General features: G+C 33.9%; 1 protein-coding gene and 1 long non-coding RNA gene across 4 annotated transcripts in view; one reads left to right on the top strand and one right to left on the bottom strand.

Moving 5' to 3' along the window:
* The first annotated feature begins 77 nt into the window (after positions 1–77).
* LOC108723384 (carcinine transporter) overlaps positions 78–17448 on the top strand; it is a 22035-nt gene continuing 4664 nt past the window's right edge. For 2 of the 3 annotated variants that reach the window (XM_018449105.1, XM_018449106.1), the window contains exons 1-5: positions 78–486; positions 2131–2493; positions 14601–14859; positions 15062–15153; positions 16297–16500. In XM_018449105.1, coding sequence (XP_018304607.1) covers positions 361–486; positions 2131–2493; positions 14601–14859; positions 15062–15153; positions 16297–16500 — 1044 coding nt within the window. In that variant the 5' untranslated portion in view covers positions 78–360. The remainder of the gene's footprint in view (positions 487–2130; positions 2494–14600; positions 14860–15061; positions 15154–16296; positions 16501–17448) is intronic. The other variant, XM_018449107.1, reaches the window with a different exon arrangement.
* LOC108723387 (uncharacterized) lies at positions 7765–9562 on the bottom strand. The gene is made up of 3 exons (XR_001936641.1): positions 9515–9562; positions 8481–8671; positions 7765–8259 (listed from the first exon to the last, which is right to left on the bottom strand). It is a non-coding gene; the product is annotated as an uncharacterized lncRNA (long non-coding RNA).

Raw genomic sequence — 17448 nt, 5'->3', positions numbered from 1 at the left:
GGGACGACAGGAGGACGAGGGGACAGACGAGGAGGACGAGGAGAAAAAGGAGGAGGTGGAGGAGGAGGAGGCGGGGGGTGGTGGAGACGAGGGAGGATAGACAGTACCAAGGAGGAGGAGGATTCCTCGGTGCGTGATCTCGGACGAAGGGGGCGAGAAACGTGCGTTTATAATTCGGCGTGGTTGCCTTCGAGGATGAGCGACGGCGGTCATGCCGTGTAATTCGAAGGTGTACCACACCACCGTCGCATCGTGCACGATCGTCGTCGTCGTCGTCACCGCCGCCGCCGCCGTGGTGATCGTCCACACCGTCGTGGTCAAACTGTTGAGATACGGCAGAGTCGCGGTATCGCCGGAAAGATGAGCTCGATCGACTTCGACGAGGTGCTGGTACACGTGGGAGAGAAGGGCCGATACCAGAACATCATGTACTACTTGCTATGCATACCCGCCACCCTGCCAGCCGCCTTCTTGGCGTTCTCACAAGTAAGCACGTTGTCTGATGTCGCTTCAGAGATGTGCCCTCAGCTTTGGAGATTATTATATATATGGAGAGATGAAGACGCCTTGGGTACTCTCTAAATTTATAGTAAAATCTTTACATTAAAATCTCACTTAAAGAATGAAAATTGAGTAATTCTTGAAAAAGAGTGACTCAATTTTCAATCTTTAAGAGTAAAATTTCACTTTTCAGAGTGAGATTCACTTTAAAAGTTTTAGAAAGTATAATTAAGAAATATATATCGCGCGCGATTCCTTTTTTACAAAGGTAAATTTAAAAAAGAAAGCGGTTAGAAAGGAGTATTACAACATTTTACATCTAGTATTTGCTCCTTTCTAGTCGCTTTCTTTTTTAAATTTACTTTTAGAAAGCACCAAGGGCAATAACAGGGTTGGCAAGTATAATTTGTAACGTCGTTACCGTTATAAGTTACTTTTTTCGGTAACGAATGAGTAACGACGTTACATTTTCTTCTGAGTAACGTTCATGGTAACGCAGTTACATTTTTGGGGTAATGGTAACGATTTTATTAGTTACTTTTATCGTTACTTTATTTCTAGCCACGTAAAAGTTTTAGTCGTAACTAGAGCGTGTATATAACATGTGTTATACATATATATATATATGTATACACACATATATCAGTTTTTGAGCTTTATTCCTCTACTAAAAGATAAAATTCTGACATCTTTTTTATATTTACCGCAAAAATCTGCATTAATATTCTATTGGTGTTCAAGAAAAAAAAGAGTAACGAAAAAGTAAAGACTCGTTACATTTTGAGTGATGGTAACGGTAACGGGTTACTTTTGCAAATCAATAACGAGTAATGATAACGAGTTATTAGGGAGTTTTTGCAATAACGTGAATTTACACACACAGATACGGTGAACGCTAAAGTCACGCTATCCTTTTTCTAATTAGTTGTTAAGAAGAAGATAACCTGACCTTAGCGTTCACTTTTGCAAAGCGTTTATCTGGATAAACGCTATTGCAAAAAACTCCCTATTTTTTAGGAAAAGTAATGAATTATTTTTGTGAGATAACGTTGCCAACCTTGGACAACAATAACATTTTGCTAAAAAATTGACGACGCGAAATAAGTTTTTATTCTTAATTTATGTAATATAAATTTTAAAGATATTTTTATCTTTTAAAAAATATCGTACATTTATAATAAATAATGAATTTATAATAAATAATGAATATATGGATATTTTTGTTAAATTAGAATATATTGATCATATGATAAACATTAATATGCAATATTAATTAAATTATATATACAGTATTTTCACAGATAAATAAAATTTACTGATGAGTTTATTGATTGATATTACTGCTGTTTGAGCGTAGAGAAATTTTGCAACAATTTAAGTTTTAACTTAATAAAATATGCGGAAATAAATAAATGAATTAAAAAATGTATCTATTCAACATTCAAATTTACAAAACACAGAAAGTATTAAACATGTTGATTTTTACACAGTTTACTTAAAAAGCCGAACTTGTAGTGATAAAAATCGAATTGTTGAATTAGCAATGTTACAAGCGGTAAAGGGCAGATGCAAAAATAACGCGCAGGTCCGAATAATTAATCTTAATTAAGACTCGCGATTTCGAGATAGGTGTTCGTGAGCGCCTCGCCAGAGCATTGGTGCAGGATACCGGAACTGGAGAACATGACGGATCTGATGTCGTTGGAGGAGAGGAAGGCGCTCTCATTACCCTACACGGTCAAGCCCGATGGCAGGAGGGTTTATTCCAAGTGTGATATGTATGACGTGAACTACACAGAGATAATCGATTTGTGGCTCGAAGGCGCCAATCTGTCCAACTCCACCGATAGCCCGTCATTGACCACATCTCCGTCGTTTGACTTACTGTCAACCCGATCGCCACCGGTCAGTAGCCCCGACTGGCCGGTCGTCAAATGCCGATACGGATGGAACTACGACACCAGGGACTACGACAGCACCCTCGTGACAGAGGTAAACTCGACTTTCTCTCTTTCACCGAAAAAGACCGCGTGCCGTTTGCCGACATACTGAGACGATTGTTTCCGTCTAAGGTACTTGAGGCACTCAGGTTTCGCACTGATTGCGAGTGGGCAATAAAAGATCTAGTGGATTGTTTAGGCGATTTTTGACGTAGAGAAATTCAAGTCCTATTTATCACTATTTCCATTAAAAGATAAATGATTATTTTACGATAAATTCAATAATTATTATTATTTGTTGTAAAATCATTTGTCTTTCAGTGGAAAACAGAACTTGGATTTCTATATATCAAAGTCGCTTTTTAATCGAAATAGTTTATTTAAAAAATTAATTAGTATCTATATATAAAATTATTAATTTTTTAAATAAAATATCTTCATTAAATAAAAGGCGATTGATAGATACTTTACTTTTTGTTTTCCGGTGTTTTGCGTATTTAATCACATAATGTGTCTATATGTTGTTACGCAATATAATGTGACGTAAAAGAATTTAAATTCAGATGCTGTCATTTTGACTTTACGGCTCGAGTAATCACTTAACGTGTTTTTCTAATCATGAAACATCTGCAAAACAAAATAATCATCCTGTTGTCAGATGTAATTATATTACAGAATGTGAAGAAGAACGTAAAATTGAAATTATTTCATTATTTCATTATTTCCGTAATTATATTTATTTATATCTAATAAAATTAAATTTATAATAAATAAATCTGTACTAACAAATTAAATTTATTGATATAGATCTCTCATATTATTTATTCTTCAAAATTATAGTTATTGTGTTCTTGAATTCGCGAAGGAAGAAAAAAGCAATTTTACATACAAATGGATAATTATAAAGTCAGCAACAGAGTATTATTTTATTAGTGAGATAAAAATTCATGTTTTTATCAGAAAAAATATCGAACACGTAATAGAATATTTAACGGACCATAAAGAATATAGCCGATTTTGTTTGGATTAATTATTGTTTTGTATTTTTTAATTAAATGAAATAACATGTTTCATAGGCTAGATGATGTGGTTATCAGTTACGGATTTATTATAAAAATGCCAAAAAGATAAGAGTTATCTGAATATAAATGTATATCTGTTTTCTTATTCTTCAATCGTAACGCAAAATAAGCTTTAACGATTTGTTTAATATTCCCACGCCTTAATCGTCGCTAGCAAATTTCTTCCTCGCATAGCATCGGATTTCACCCACATTGCCTTGGCCTTTAGCTTCGTAGTGTCCCGGGTGTTTGCCCAGCGATGCATCGCGAGTCTTCTGCAGTCCCATTCGTGGAATGAAGTTACGTGTCTTTGTAATTTTCTCGTATGGACGATTTCGCTTTCCGTGAAGTATTTGTCGGCGATGACGAGTATGATTGGCGCGAACGGATTAAATCGTGCAGCGCGGATTACGCGCGATTAGTTCCGATTAAGCGCGATATCGTGGAATAAAGTGGCCAAATGTTGAGATACAAATTTCCCGCGTCTATCGTACCACTTCGTGGTACAATTTCGCTATTGTGAAGTATTCAAATTATCATTGGTATTTTTACAATAAAAAAAAACTTTAAAGGAAATGAATGAGATTTTCTTGCAGCGTACTAAGAAAGAAAGAGAGAGAAGGAGAGAGAGAGAGAGAGAGAGAGAGAGAGAGAGAGAGAGAGAGGGAAATAACCATTTATTGAGCGCTCTGGGATGAAAATCCCATCAAGCCCTTTAATAAAAGTAAATACATAAGTTAAAATAAGATTAGGTTACAAAATGGTTCGAAGTGCCAAAGCGAAAGAATATAAAGATGTGAGATAAAAGAAAAAATTAAGTTTAAAGTGAGTAGAGTCGTTCTAGAATATACACATGTGAATGCGAGAAAAGAAAATAAGAGATAGAGAGAGAGGGAGAGAGAATTTATTCTTTAAAAATTAATTTTTTAAAGAAGATAAAAGTTAAAAGAAATGAAGGAAATTAAAAGAAAGTAATTTATCTTAATCACTGAAGTTATTAAAAAAGAATAAGTGGACAGAACAATTTTCTTAATAATACACTAAGGAAAAAAAGTTGGTTTAAAAAAAATATTAGTTCATTCAACTAAACGTAGCGGTTACGGATTGTCAAGCAAATAAATTGTTAATTCAAATAAATAACATGTTTAAAATTACAAGATTTTGTTGATTCACGTATATTTAACTTAAATATATAAATACTTGAATTAAATAAATCACTACGAACTAAACGCATTTAGTCAAGTTAACAATTTTTTTTCTCAGTGTATGAACTCAAGAAGGAGTGAAATTAACTTTTAATTAAACTATTAATTAATTTGCAAGTGTCTATCTTACAGTTAAATGATCCACATCTTCCACCTGTTACCTATTACTTCTCTTACCCAATTTTTTTTTATTATTCGTGAATTCTCATTAGGCCACACACGTTTAAATAAACTTTTCAAGTATGCATATATCTATAAGTTATTGGAGCATATAGGTATATGATAAAACTGCACAATTATCGCAAATTAGCACACACATTCCAACAAACTTTAAGCACAAGTATGCTTGACAACAGAATTGGCAAAAGATAATGTTTTTTTTAACCTTCTGTCCACATGTAGAAGTACACATCCCAGGCTGATAAAAACGTAAATGAAAAGTCACCGAATGGACAATTTCCAAAGTTTATATCCAGACAAAAGGTTAAAAAAAAACATTATCTTTTAAAAGAACAAAACGTTGTTTTTTTAGCATATTTAAATTATAGTTTTAAAAAAGTCGTTTTTTTTAAATTGCTGGAAAAAAACCGGAAAAATTTCGGTTTTTTTTTCAAAAAATTGATTTTTTGGAAAAATTGCTGTTTTTGCTATGTAAAAGACTAATAATAGTAACTTCTAAATTCCTTTATAAAATTAATGCGATGAAATTGTGCATTATTTTTATTAAAATTTTTTAATTATCTCTTTCTATTTTTATAGTAAAACCTAATCTAACCTTCCTTTAGTACATGACAAAGCTTAAGTAGACAGATTTTTAATTCTAGTTTGTCACACTTCGGTCTAATGAACTCCTGAAGTGTTTCTTTGTAGTTTATTATTTTTTTTTTTTCAAATATTTTGTTACGGATTCAGTTTATAAATCCAAATTATTTTCTATATCTACTATCATCATATAAACATGATGTTTGGACTCTATATTTTTAATTCTTATATTAATGGTGCAATAGTGTATGTTTTGTATGTTTTATTGAATACATTATGCGATCTCAATCTTTTATACAATTTCAAAATTTCTGTTAATTTATCCCGCTGTGTACCCTATACGCAATTATTTTCTTTACAGAAAGAACCGAGAAGCAAACGTGATAGGTTTTACGAGCACGCGTGAATTTTTCCAAAATGAATTTTTCTACCCTTGGGAAAAAAAACCGAAAAAATCCACGGAAAAATTGGAAAAATTGGATTTTTTTCCGATTCTTTAAAACTATAGTTTAAATGCTTCATATATGCTTTAAACAACATTATAAAAAAATGTTTAAAACATGTTTAAAATATGATTTTTATCAATCTTACTTGATTGATAAATTACTTGTGTGGCTAGCGTTATTAAGCGAGATTAAGATTCCAATGTAAGATACGAAATAATTGTTGATAATGTAAACTTTTTTGAACTTTTCTTGAATTTTAATTAAGAAATTGTTTTATATATATACGAAGGTATCAAATATAAATGAAGCGTGGCTCTTTTTACTTCTAATATTACTGTTGATATTCTGCTTGCGATTTTATATTTCAGTTTTATTGCAAAGCTTCTCAAAAAGATTACACTTGTTCATGCTAAGTCCGCTTTTGAGTAAACAAACTGTGTATCGCATTTCCGAAAGAAGTCGGGACAATTTTCCGTCGGTATTTGAATACTGAAGAAAACAACTGGGCCGGCGGGTAAACCTCGCGATCACGTGGCAGCAGTCGTAAGTGTTCATTAAGACATTATTAAATTGCCACAATTAGACAACGCGGTGAGCTGCTGGCGTAATAGGAATCGTGATGCACGGGGTCGAAGATCTAGGCGTGTTTTTTCTTCTTCATTTATTCTTCTATTCGATTCCACTGACTTTGCTGCGCTGAGTGGACCGTAATCTCATAGCAGGCATCGTGACAATTAATTGACATATGCGATAAATCATAAAAAAAAATATAAAATAATCTCGTAGATTGTGTGTTGTGTGTAACGAGCTGCACTAAGGAAAAAGTTTTCGGTTTTCGTGACTACAACATCGTACTATAATTATGATTATTACTATTATAATATTAGTAATAATAATTATGTGTATGTATAGTTTTACTATTATAATATTAGTAATAATAATTATGTGTATGTATAGTAAAAAATATAGTTGCCATTGAAAATTATTATAATTGCTATCATTTTTATGGTAATAATATAACTATAAAGATAATTATTTTGATATATATATATATATAATATTTTATTATAATTATTTTGAAATAACTGTACATATAATTATTATTACTAACATTACAGCAGTAATAAGTATAATTATAATATCATGTAATTATAGTCACGACAACCATAAATTTTTCTCTTAGCTCTACGACAACGTAAATACTGTTCAAATAGCGATTCGTTTTTCAAAGGAAAAAGTACGTTTATATGCCAAAATTGTGGATTGAGCGAAATATTTATTTTGCATATCTATAGTCATGAATATTCTCTACTAATATTCGTTTATAACGGTTACGTCTGATAAATCGAAATTATGACATACTATTCGCGCGTTTCTCAAAATATCTGATAGCGCGACGTCAAGGCCTATCAGTGCTTCACACGGTATCGCGTTTACGTTTATTGTATATTTGTTCGTTCTGTCCGCTCTCCTCCATATTTGCACGTTTTTATTCAGTACAATCCACAGTCGCATAAATTACAGCCATTACATTTCCGTTCTTTCAATTAATCATCCGCAAAATTTATTTAACTGACATGAAATACAACAGCCGAATTTAGCTCCCTTTTGCACGGGGATTTAATTTAATGCGATAAACGTGGGAAATAAATCTCGTTGATTTGTATGCATGTCACGTTTCGCTACACCATTATCGAGTTAGCAAATTAAATTATTACTGGAATTAATGTACCTCTTGTAGCCTTTGGTTTTTTTTTCAGAATTATTGCATAACGAATTGTCGTATAAATTAATTACACTCAGGCAGCGTTAAAAAAATTTATATAATCTTGAACAGAGTGACTGCGATGATAGGTCGATTCATCAACATTATGATGAACGATTCATCATCATGCATTCCCTGAAATTGCGGGAGATGACGTAGCGCGTTTTATGTTGACGCGGACGATTTCTAAGATTTCGGCCGAGATAGGCGAGAGTTCCAGCAACAAGAATCATTAACAGGTGAACAAGGTTGATGAGCGACCGAGTGACTGGCCGATAGGTTGCAGCTCTGGTGGCGTCAGCAATTGCCGACCAATTTACCTACCCCCGCATCCGGTCATGTGATATGTCACATCAAACGCCTCGCACAAACTGCCAGCTCTCTTCATGCAGAGGATATATGTTCCTACGTACTTAGTTGCTGCCGGATTCAATGCGACCAACTTCCGTTTCTCTTTTTCTTGCCTGTCCTTCTTTTCTCTTCACGTCTTCGTCCTTCAAGGTGCTCATTTCCGCATCTCTCGCATTCTTACGTAAACTTTGTTTATCGATCGCCTAACGACGTGTCATCGAAACATTTCTGTAACGCAATTTTTCAATTTCGTAGCTGATGTGACACAATACATCTACAATGGTACTTGTGCATTTTACTTCTCAAGTAATATTTGTATTGAAATATTCTATATGTAAATATCACATAACTTGCTTAATTAATATTTGATGTTTTGTTACGAAACAATAAAATTATTCTTTTGGAACGCTTGGTCGATCTGAGAAGTGTTTTTTTTTTTCTTCGTATACGTTGACGAGGAAGAGACACGAGTGGCAAAGAGCGTGGGCAGTCGTGCTCATATTTCACTATATATTTTACTTCCGACCGATCCGATGATTTATTGCTCGATTTAGGAGCTTCGTTCTAATGACACCACGTTGAGCGAGACCATGGAACGGGTCATTGTCTTTTCCGTATTGACATGTGACAAACAGCTGTGCTGAAGACTGATCTAATTTGTCTCTTGCAGGCAAAGATAATTTATATTCATTTTTCGTATACTTAAAATGTATAATCCACATCTGAAGTCCGATATATGTATCGAATAACGTACAACACTCATATGATTGCAATTAAATTAATTATTAGCGCTACTTGACGCAACCATTCAACATTCAGGCGAGAAAGTCATGGAAATTAAAATTATTGTTAATATACAAAATAAATTTTATAATTATCAGATATTTACAAAAGTTCGTGGAGTCTATTATTACTAAAATTTATTGTAAAATTTTTTAGTTACATATGTTATTGTAATGCTACAATTGATATAATTTCCTCCATCATACCAATTACTTAGCTATCATGAATTTAACATTTCTATTCTGGAGTCTTATAACGTACATATTCGCCACTGTTTGTTATTTATTTATAACATTAGAAGGCAAGTGGTACTAAAGCCATGAGGATTAGACTTGCTTACACATATAAAATCTGCTATTTTTAAAAGGTTGTGTGTCATAAATGGTTTCACTGGTTTAAAGCGGCTTGTTGTAATAGTATTGAATTTAATTAGCGTCTGTTAAATATTAAAGCGTTTGTTCAATATAAAATTTGATAACCAGGAGTATAATTAATATAATTCAGAGAGGGCAACATTATAATAATATACATGATTAAAAAATTTTACAATAAATTTTAGTAACATCTAACGATAATTTCACGAACTTTTGCAAACACTCAATAAATTGCATTCTCTTATGAATCTTAGAAAGCAGCTTTAGTTGACTTGTTATCGCAATATGCAGCTATACAGAATAAATATATTTCGTAAAGTAATTACTTCTTGCTTGTTCCATCGTAGGCTCCTTGGGATATCATCATTCTGAACATCTCGCAGATCAACGAGCAGCTTAATGAATATATGAATATGTATGAACACGCGAGAATGCTTGAAAATCGTTGACCTTAGATTGATGTTCAAATCAAACTGAATAAAAATTCCGAGTTTTTTTTTTGCATTAATTGTCTGGAGGACATGAAGGTCGTGAAGCATCTATCTTAAATCAATAGTGAGAATAATTTAAACGATAACAATTTCAATTAAAAATATCTTGCGCAACGAATTTGCTTGACTAGCCGTTTTATGAAAAAATCTGTACATGTATATCAGCAGTATGTTTTAATTCGCATTGCGACAGGCGCAGCGTGACATTTTTTGTGACGAAACGAGCGATGTATAAACGATAAAAGGGGTGACTGAAGCGCGTTACCGTACGGCTCCATATGGTAGAAAGTGATAGCGATTAAGAACGGAAAACGGAAGGACAGGATTTGCCTCGATGGCTCTTTGCGTCATGTGTCTGCGTAAATCCGGAGCGTGTAAATACGCCTATCCAAGCGAATAGATAAAACTGGCACAGTCCTAAATGAATATCGTACGGCGAATAGAAATTTGTAAGTCGTATCAAATTTCGATGTTAATTAAAAAAATAGATTAGAAACTACAAGTTGTTTAATTAATTGAATTTGATTAACCATTCATTCTGTGGAAGTTTCACAACTAATGCAAAGTTTTAGTATCGTTTCGTTGGATTTCTTCTTCGCCCAACGTTTCACAATTTCCTTCTATGCTTTGTTTCACCGGTATTGTCGTTCCCTTATTTCAAAAATAAAAACTAGAAAAATTATGTTTTTCAAAAAAGGAAAAAACTTTGGAAAAAAAATATTCTTAGAAATTATGATAAAAATATCTGCTTGACATCCTACAAAATTATAACAAATTATCCGGAAAAAAATTCGGAATAATTCATCAAAAGTGACATAACTCGAAATATCATCAACAATTTATACCTTCTTCTTCTTCAAACTTTGATTATCAAACTGTCTTAACTTAATTCTAAATATTTTATATAGAAGACATTTTGCTATTCTTTTTTTACTCTCTCCTTTTTATATATATTCCTTTTTATTATTATAAAAAATAACACTTGATTTTATTATTTACAAAAATGACACAAAAAACACTTTTGAAGTAATTAATGGAACGTTGTCATCATAATACAACGTGGAATTTACTTAATTTCGATGTCGAATCGGTGTAACGAGCAATGCAAACAATCGCAGTAATGAACAGCACTGCGGTCATATTAATATTGATTTCCAAGTGTGTCAGGGTGACAAAACACACGTGTTATTAACGTCCTTATGGGCGCGTGCATTGCCCTTGACAATAACTCGACAACATCATCATCAGCGGGCATACTCTCCTATCTTTCCGCGCAATTTATCTTTTGCGCGTTTCGCGCAGACCTCGAAAGTCCGTGAGTGGCAATTTGCTTAAATCAAACTTCGTGTCAAAACTATTAACACCCACCGGTAGACTTTATTTGTCGAGGCTAATAGGTACTCGATTGAGATTTCGAACACGCTTATTAACTCGGAACAGCACTCCCCCGACATTGCTTTTACTAATGGTATTAATCATCTTCGAATTAATTCTTAAACTCATACAGTTCCATGTATGAGAAGTCAACGTCTTTAAGGATTTCTCAAAAGTCTTGGCATAGATGCAATCGCAATTTCATTATACTTATTAGAGAAAGATCTCTAAAAGAGAATGCAAGATTTTTTTCATTTGCCCAACATTATTTCCCGATGTCGCACAAATATGGATACCGAGGAGACCCATTTTTACAAAATAGACTAAAAATTGTCAGTATTTCGTTACTTTTGAGAGAGAAATGAATTTTTTAAATATATGTGTTCATAATTCTAATTATAATTCGAATTTTAATTCTTTAATTACAGTATTATTAAATTCATTTACACAAGATGTGTACATTCGCTGTCACCATTTACATCTACATAGGGTGAACAAAGAAGTTAAACATAGGTACGTTAAGGGTTTGAAGATTAAGTTTAATCTTGGTTCAATTTATTCGTTATTCTTTTCTAATTCTTAGAAAAAAAGATGAGCAAGTTAAATCGCGATTAAAGTTAATCTTACACACAGAAGAATATTATTCGATTGCTAAGAACAATGATTACTTAATTTACTTTCTTTTAAGTAATGGTTTTTAAATAATGATAAAAAATATTCTTTAAAAAAATTAATTCTTGCTTTGAGTACATAATAATGTTTTTTTTTAAATTTATAAGTATATTTTAAGATTATCATCAACAAAATTTTCTTTAACAAAGAATATTTTATTGATAATAATCTTAAAATATACTTATTACAAATTAAAAAAAAAACATATACTCAAAACAAGAATTTATTTTTTTGTAGAATATTTTTTTATAAAATTGATCGAAGAAACTTTACATAATAAGCAAATCGAATTTAATATCTTGATTGAAGTATTAAACTTACTAGGCTTCAGAATATATTTTGAATAAATTTGATGCTTTGTGACGAACTTATAATAGACTTGCGGATATTTGAATTTTGAAATATTTGAAACGAGTAATTATCATTAGTATGTATTTTTACATTTGTGGAACCGAGCCTGAGTCATTCGTATCGGATTTGCTGCACGAGATCGTGACAGAGAAGAATGAAAGAGTTAAAGAAAGAGAGAGAGAGAGAGAGAGAAACTGGGCTTTAAAGGGCGCAAGGGGGGGATCATGTTCCTCCTGTCAAACGAGGGTGATGGACACCTCTCTGTGGGAAGCTCACCAATACACCTTAGCGTCCTTCGGACGCGCGCGTACAAATATGCGCACGCATACGTGCTTTCCGTCGCGATACAAGCCTGTACGATTTCCATACTAAAAGATCGCACACGTACGTACCTCCCCCCCCCCACTTGTGATAAACACGAGCGCGTTTACGTCGGTAGTCTCCTGCGTAAACGCAACGAGATGAAACGGCCCCTCCACCGTGCCGCTGGTGGTCCAGTGGCAGCCCTCCTTCTCCCACAACTTCCCTCTACCGATTCCATTCTTCGTCGCGCGTGTTCCCGCGTGAGTACCAATGCTGGACCCAGCTGGACCGACGAACAAATGACGATCGGCCGAGTGACGCGTGTGTTCACACGTGTGCGAGCACGCACTCCGACTCCGGTTCGCTACTAATGTCGGCGCACAGCTCCGCATATGCATTCAGCGAATGCACAGGGTGCTTTAGCCTGGATCAACAATAGGTGTTTCAAGCCTCGTGGCCCGTATTCATAGTCAGACTTTATATTTAAGGCTTCCTTAAATTTATCTTCAGATGCTCAGTAGCCAATGAAATAATTCGTAGAGGTCTGAAGATTCGTAGAGATCTGAAGATAAATTTAAGGAAGCCTTAAATATAAGGCCTGACTGTGAATACGGGCATAAGTTGTAAAAAAATATAGTCGAATACGAGAAGAGTGATCGACTACGATTTGTTCATTTTTTATGGTTAAGCTTCCCTATGACGGTCGGAATCTCGGAAAAGTCATATGACTAATCAGAATCATTCGTTTGTATAACGTGCTAAATTTAAACGATTCTGATTAATCATATGATTTTTCGAGATTCTGTTTTCCGAAATTTCAACTATCATAGAGAAGCAAGGCTTAAAACATTTATTGTAATCCGAACTTGAGCGTTTAGGGTTGCCACAAACATTTTCTTTAATAATGAGCTTTCTACAATAATAAGCTATCATTTAAGATTTAAGTCTTACTCTCTAAATTTTTTGGAGTGAAATCTCACTCTAAAAGAGTGAAAAATTTGCACTCTTAAATAAAAGTGACAGATTTTCACTCTTTTGGAGTGAGATTTATTCCAAAGGAAAGAACTTACTCTAAAAAAGAAAAAATCTGCGACTCTCTCTTATTAAAGAGTGCAAATTGATCAATCGATTGTGAGAAGAATATTCGACTATGATTGGTCAATTTCTTAGGGCTTAAGACTTACTTACGACGAATGAGTTTCCAGTCGAGCTTTTTAGTCGAAATTTAACCGAGAGCTTTTAAAGTTTCGATATTAAATAGCTTGATGAAATTTTACAAATACTAAATACTTTTATAATTTTATTATTTTTCAATGTGTTGTATTTGCACATCTGAAACTTTATCTATTAAAAAAAATCGTCGCATTGAATTTATTCTCACATTTGGAGCGAATCTAAGAATTTCCATTAATTTGACCGAAAGTTCACGCATTCTGGGATTACGGCATCTTATATTCTTATACCATGATGCAAAGCTTATGAAACGTGTCAAGTTCTCGTAAGATCTTGAAGATTACATTTATCAGAATTGCGATGGCCGCAATTGCATACATTGTGCTCTTTACGAATACAAACACATATGCTACAATACATATGAAAAAAACGATTTGATCGGTACAATCTTTCTTTGGGTTAATTATTTTTTTATAGTACTATTCATCCCTTAAAGTCGTCACACCGAGCTTTGTGTTCTTTGTTGGTTGCGTGATAGTTTTCTATCATGTCTATATATGTATAGTAATCTTATTCCAGCTTTTATTCTTAACATCCTTCGACAATTTGATATATCTAATTGCATCTCTCGATTAAATAAGCAAATAAAAATTTTTAAACTGTTTAGAATTTATTTTAATTTAATTTAAAGGACGCACGCTTTTAATTCTTCTCAAGTAACTATTATTAATTAACAAGACACGTATATTATCCACAAAAAATTCAATTTTATTGTATAATTTATATAATATAATTTATTAATATTTTATTGTATAACGTAATTAATTAAATTACGATTTTTATTGTATTAAGAATTTTGATAGCTTTTAAAGAAATAATAAAAACCATAAATCTTTATGTGTTGGCATCTTGTGTGCACGCGCGAACACTTTATTATTTTTTATTTTATAGTTCCTTTAGTTATTTTATTGTTAATCATTGGATTACTTTTGCCGATATACAATTTTGCGCTGGCGAAGTAGTTTAATGGCGTTCTACATCCACATAGCTAGACCTGGTATGTGACAACAGCTGGTGGCCTTCCACGTCGACGACGTTCTTCTACGTGGGCAGTCTCTTCGGTAACGTCGTGTTCGGTTGGATCGCTGACAAATGGGGCAGAAGGACGGCCTTTTTCGCCATCCTGTTTCTCGAAGTGATATTCTCTATCGCCACGAGCTTCAGTCCGAATTACGTGATCTACACGGCGCTGAGGACCGTGAATGGTCTCTTTTTTCCTGCCATTTATCAGATACCTTTCATACTTGGTATGTTCAGCACACATAAATCGCAGGCTATTTAATTTTTAACAATAACACAAAACGAAAAACTAAGGAAAATTTAATAAAGAAGAAGTATCAAAACACATTTTCTCGTCACTATTATTGCATAAACACTATTAGAAGTAGAAACATTGAGATCAACTCGTGTAAAATGCAAAATATTTTTGCACGATAAATTTTATTGCAGCTCTCGAGCTAATGGGGCCGAGATACCGAACATTCGCCGGGATGGTGATCTGCATGTTCTTCGCCACGGCGATGTCTCTCTTGGCGTTGTTGGTAAGTACTCTCTAAAATTTTTGGAGTGTAATCTAACTCTAAAAAGTCAAAATCTCACTCTTAGAAATTGATAATTGAGCCATTCTTTTTCAAGACTGGCTCAGTTGTCGTTCCTTGTCACTCTTAGAATTAGATTTCACTCCAAAGATTTTAGAGAGTAACCCACCTTTAAAAAATACTAATCATTTGGAAGAAAATCATGGATATTTTAGAAGCTAATCTATAATTTCTTCACTTCCTGTTTCTTGCTTTCTATTACTTTTTATCTTTTACCTTTTTGTCTCTTATCTTGTTTCTTCGTTTTCTGTTGCTCGAGATAAAAGTTGACGAACTTTGAAAGATACAAGAAACACGTGACAAGAAACACGATTGTCGATAAAGACCGTGTTCGAATGTACACTGTCAGTATTAAAAATTTATAATATACGTAACTTGAATATGGATTTTCAATATTGACAATGTATATCCGAGCATGGCCAAAATAGTCGCAAAGAGGAAAAAGGCAAAAGATAAAAAGTAAGAAACTGAAAGCAAAGAGCAGATTAGTCTTAAAACTTTCATTGACTGTATTTAACAGAAAAAGCAGCTTTGCAACTGTTGTGAAATTCTTTTACTTTTATTCATTAGTATGATTGGTGTGTCTCTCTCTCTCTCTCTCTCTCTCTCTCTCTCTCTCTCTCTCGCCCTTAGTTCCTCACTGAGTCTAAATGTATAAACCAATCATATTCAAGAATCTTACAATAATTGCAAATGCTGCTTTTTCCGCTGAACGCAGCCAATATTGCGAAAGTCTCGCATTTATACCCCACGAGTTACCGCGAGAGACGGCTTGCGGATCTCGCAATAGATTCAACGCGAGGTTACAACGCGGATCATTTTGCAAGCGATCTATCAGCGTGCATCATACGGTGCGAGCGTATGCAAATACGAGTGTTTGGTCGCTGCATGCTAATATAATAGGAACATTCTACATTTGGATGTCTCTGAATCGACGCACGTGCCCGTATGCGCGTAAAGGCAAATATAATTCCTCAAATTTCAAGTTTTGGCAAAAAATTTGTATGAAAAACACAGTAATTATTTTAATATGATTTATCATTGTTTTGATTACATGCTTTCGTTCTCTTCCGTTTTTCTTATTAGGGTTACTTGTTAAGACACTGGTATACCCTGTCGTTAGCCACATCGGTGCCTTTCATTCTTCTCTTCAGTTACTACTGGATCATCCCCGAGTCGCCGCGGTGGCTTCTCAGTAAGAATAGAATAGACGAGGCGGAAGCGATCGTCCAACAAATGGCAAAAATCAACGGCAAAACAGTGCCTACGAATTTTCTTAGAAAGATGGAGGTAACTTAATATTTAATCATTATTTTCTTTCGCTTGATAATTTATAAAATGTGAATAAGAATTTAATTTCGTGTTAAGAAGTGACCCAAGTCAAAGAATTAAGCTGGAGGTAAATGTACACTTTTACACAATCAGCCCCAAATGATTTCCGAGTGACCTTGACCCTCAAGAAGGTCAAGGTCACTGACCTGTTTTCTGTTGCTCGCTATTCATTAAAAAGTTATCAACAAAACAATTTGTATACACAGAATTTTGGAATACAAAATATATATGAGATCATTCTCGTTTCACATAATGTTTATTCAACACATAAATAACATTTTGCCTATTTCACTTTAAAAATATTATATTTCAGAGGGGAGAGGGGGTGAGAGTCGAAGGTGAGAGTCGTGCGTCCCTTTGCAGGGGGGAAGGGGGATACGAATTGAAAGTGAGAGTCGCGCGTCCCTTTACAGGGGGGAGGGAGGATGAGAGTCGGGGGTGAAAGTCGTACGTCCCTTTGCAGGGGGAAGGAGGGTGAGAATCGAAAGTGAGAGTCACACGCTGCCAAACAGAAATCTTGACGAAGACAACTAAAATCTTTTTTGGACCCCAAATGAATAGTTATAAGTGATATATATTAATCGATGAAGAAGGGAGAGAGACACTCAAAGTATGAAACAAAAGATTTTAATTGCCTAATTGAAATGTGGCCAATATAGCATTCAGGAAACCTCTCCTATAAAGTTAGGCTTATGGAATTTTTGATTCTCTTCTGACCTTAAAATTTTAGGCATGTCTCAAAATTGTTCATCCGGGGCCCAAATTCTTCTATAAAACTAGGCATAGTCCTTAGTTCACTTTTGATGATTAATATACAGGGTGTTTCCAAATTAAATGGCAAAACTTCGGGAGCGTGTAGAGGAGTAAAAAACTAAGAAAAAAAGTCCTATAGACATATGCTCGTTT

The sequence above is a fragment of the Mycetomoellerius zeteki genome, unplaced genomic scaffold (genome assembly GCF_001594055.1).
Source record: "Mycetomoellerius zeteki isolate Tzet28-1 unplaced genomic scaffold, Tzet1.0 scaffold232, whole genome shotgun sequence".
Taxonomy (NCBI): Eukaryota; Metazoa; Arthropoda; class Insecta; order Hymenoptera; family Formicidae; genus Mycetomoellerius; species Mycetomoellerius zeteki.
This window is presented reverse-complemented; position numbering and strand designations above follow the sequence as displayed.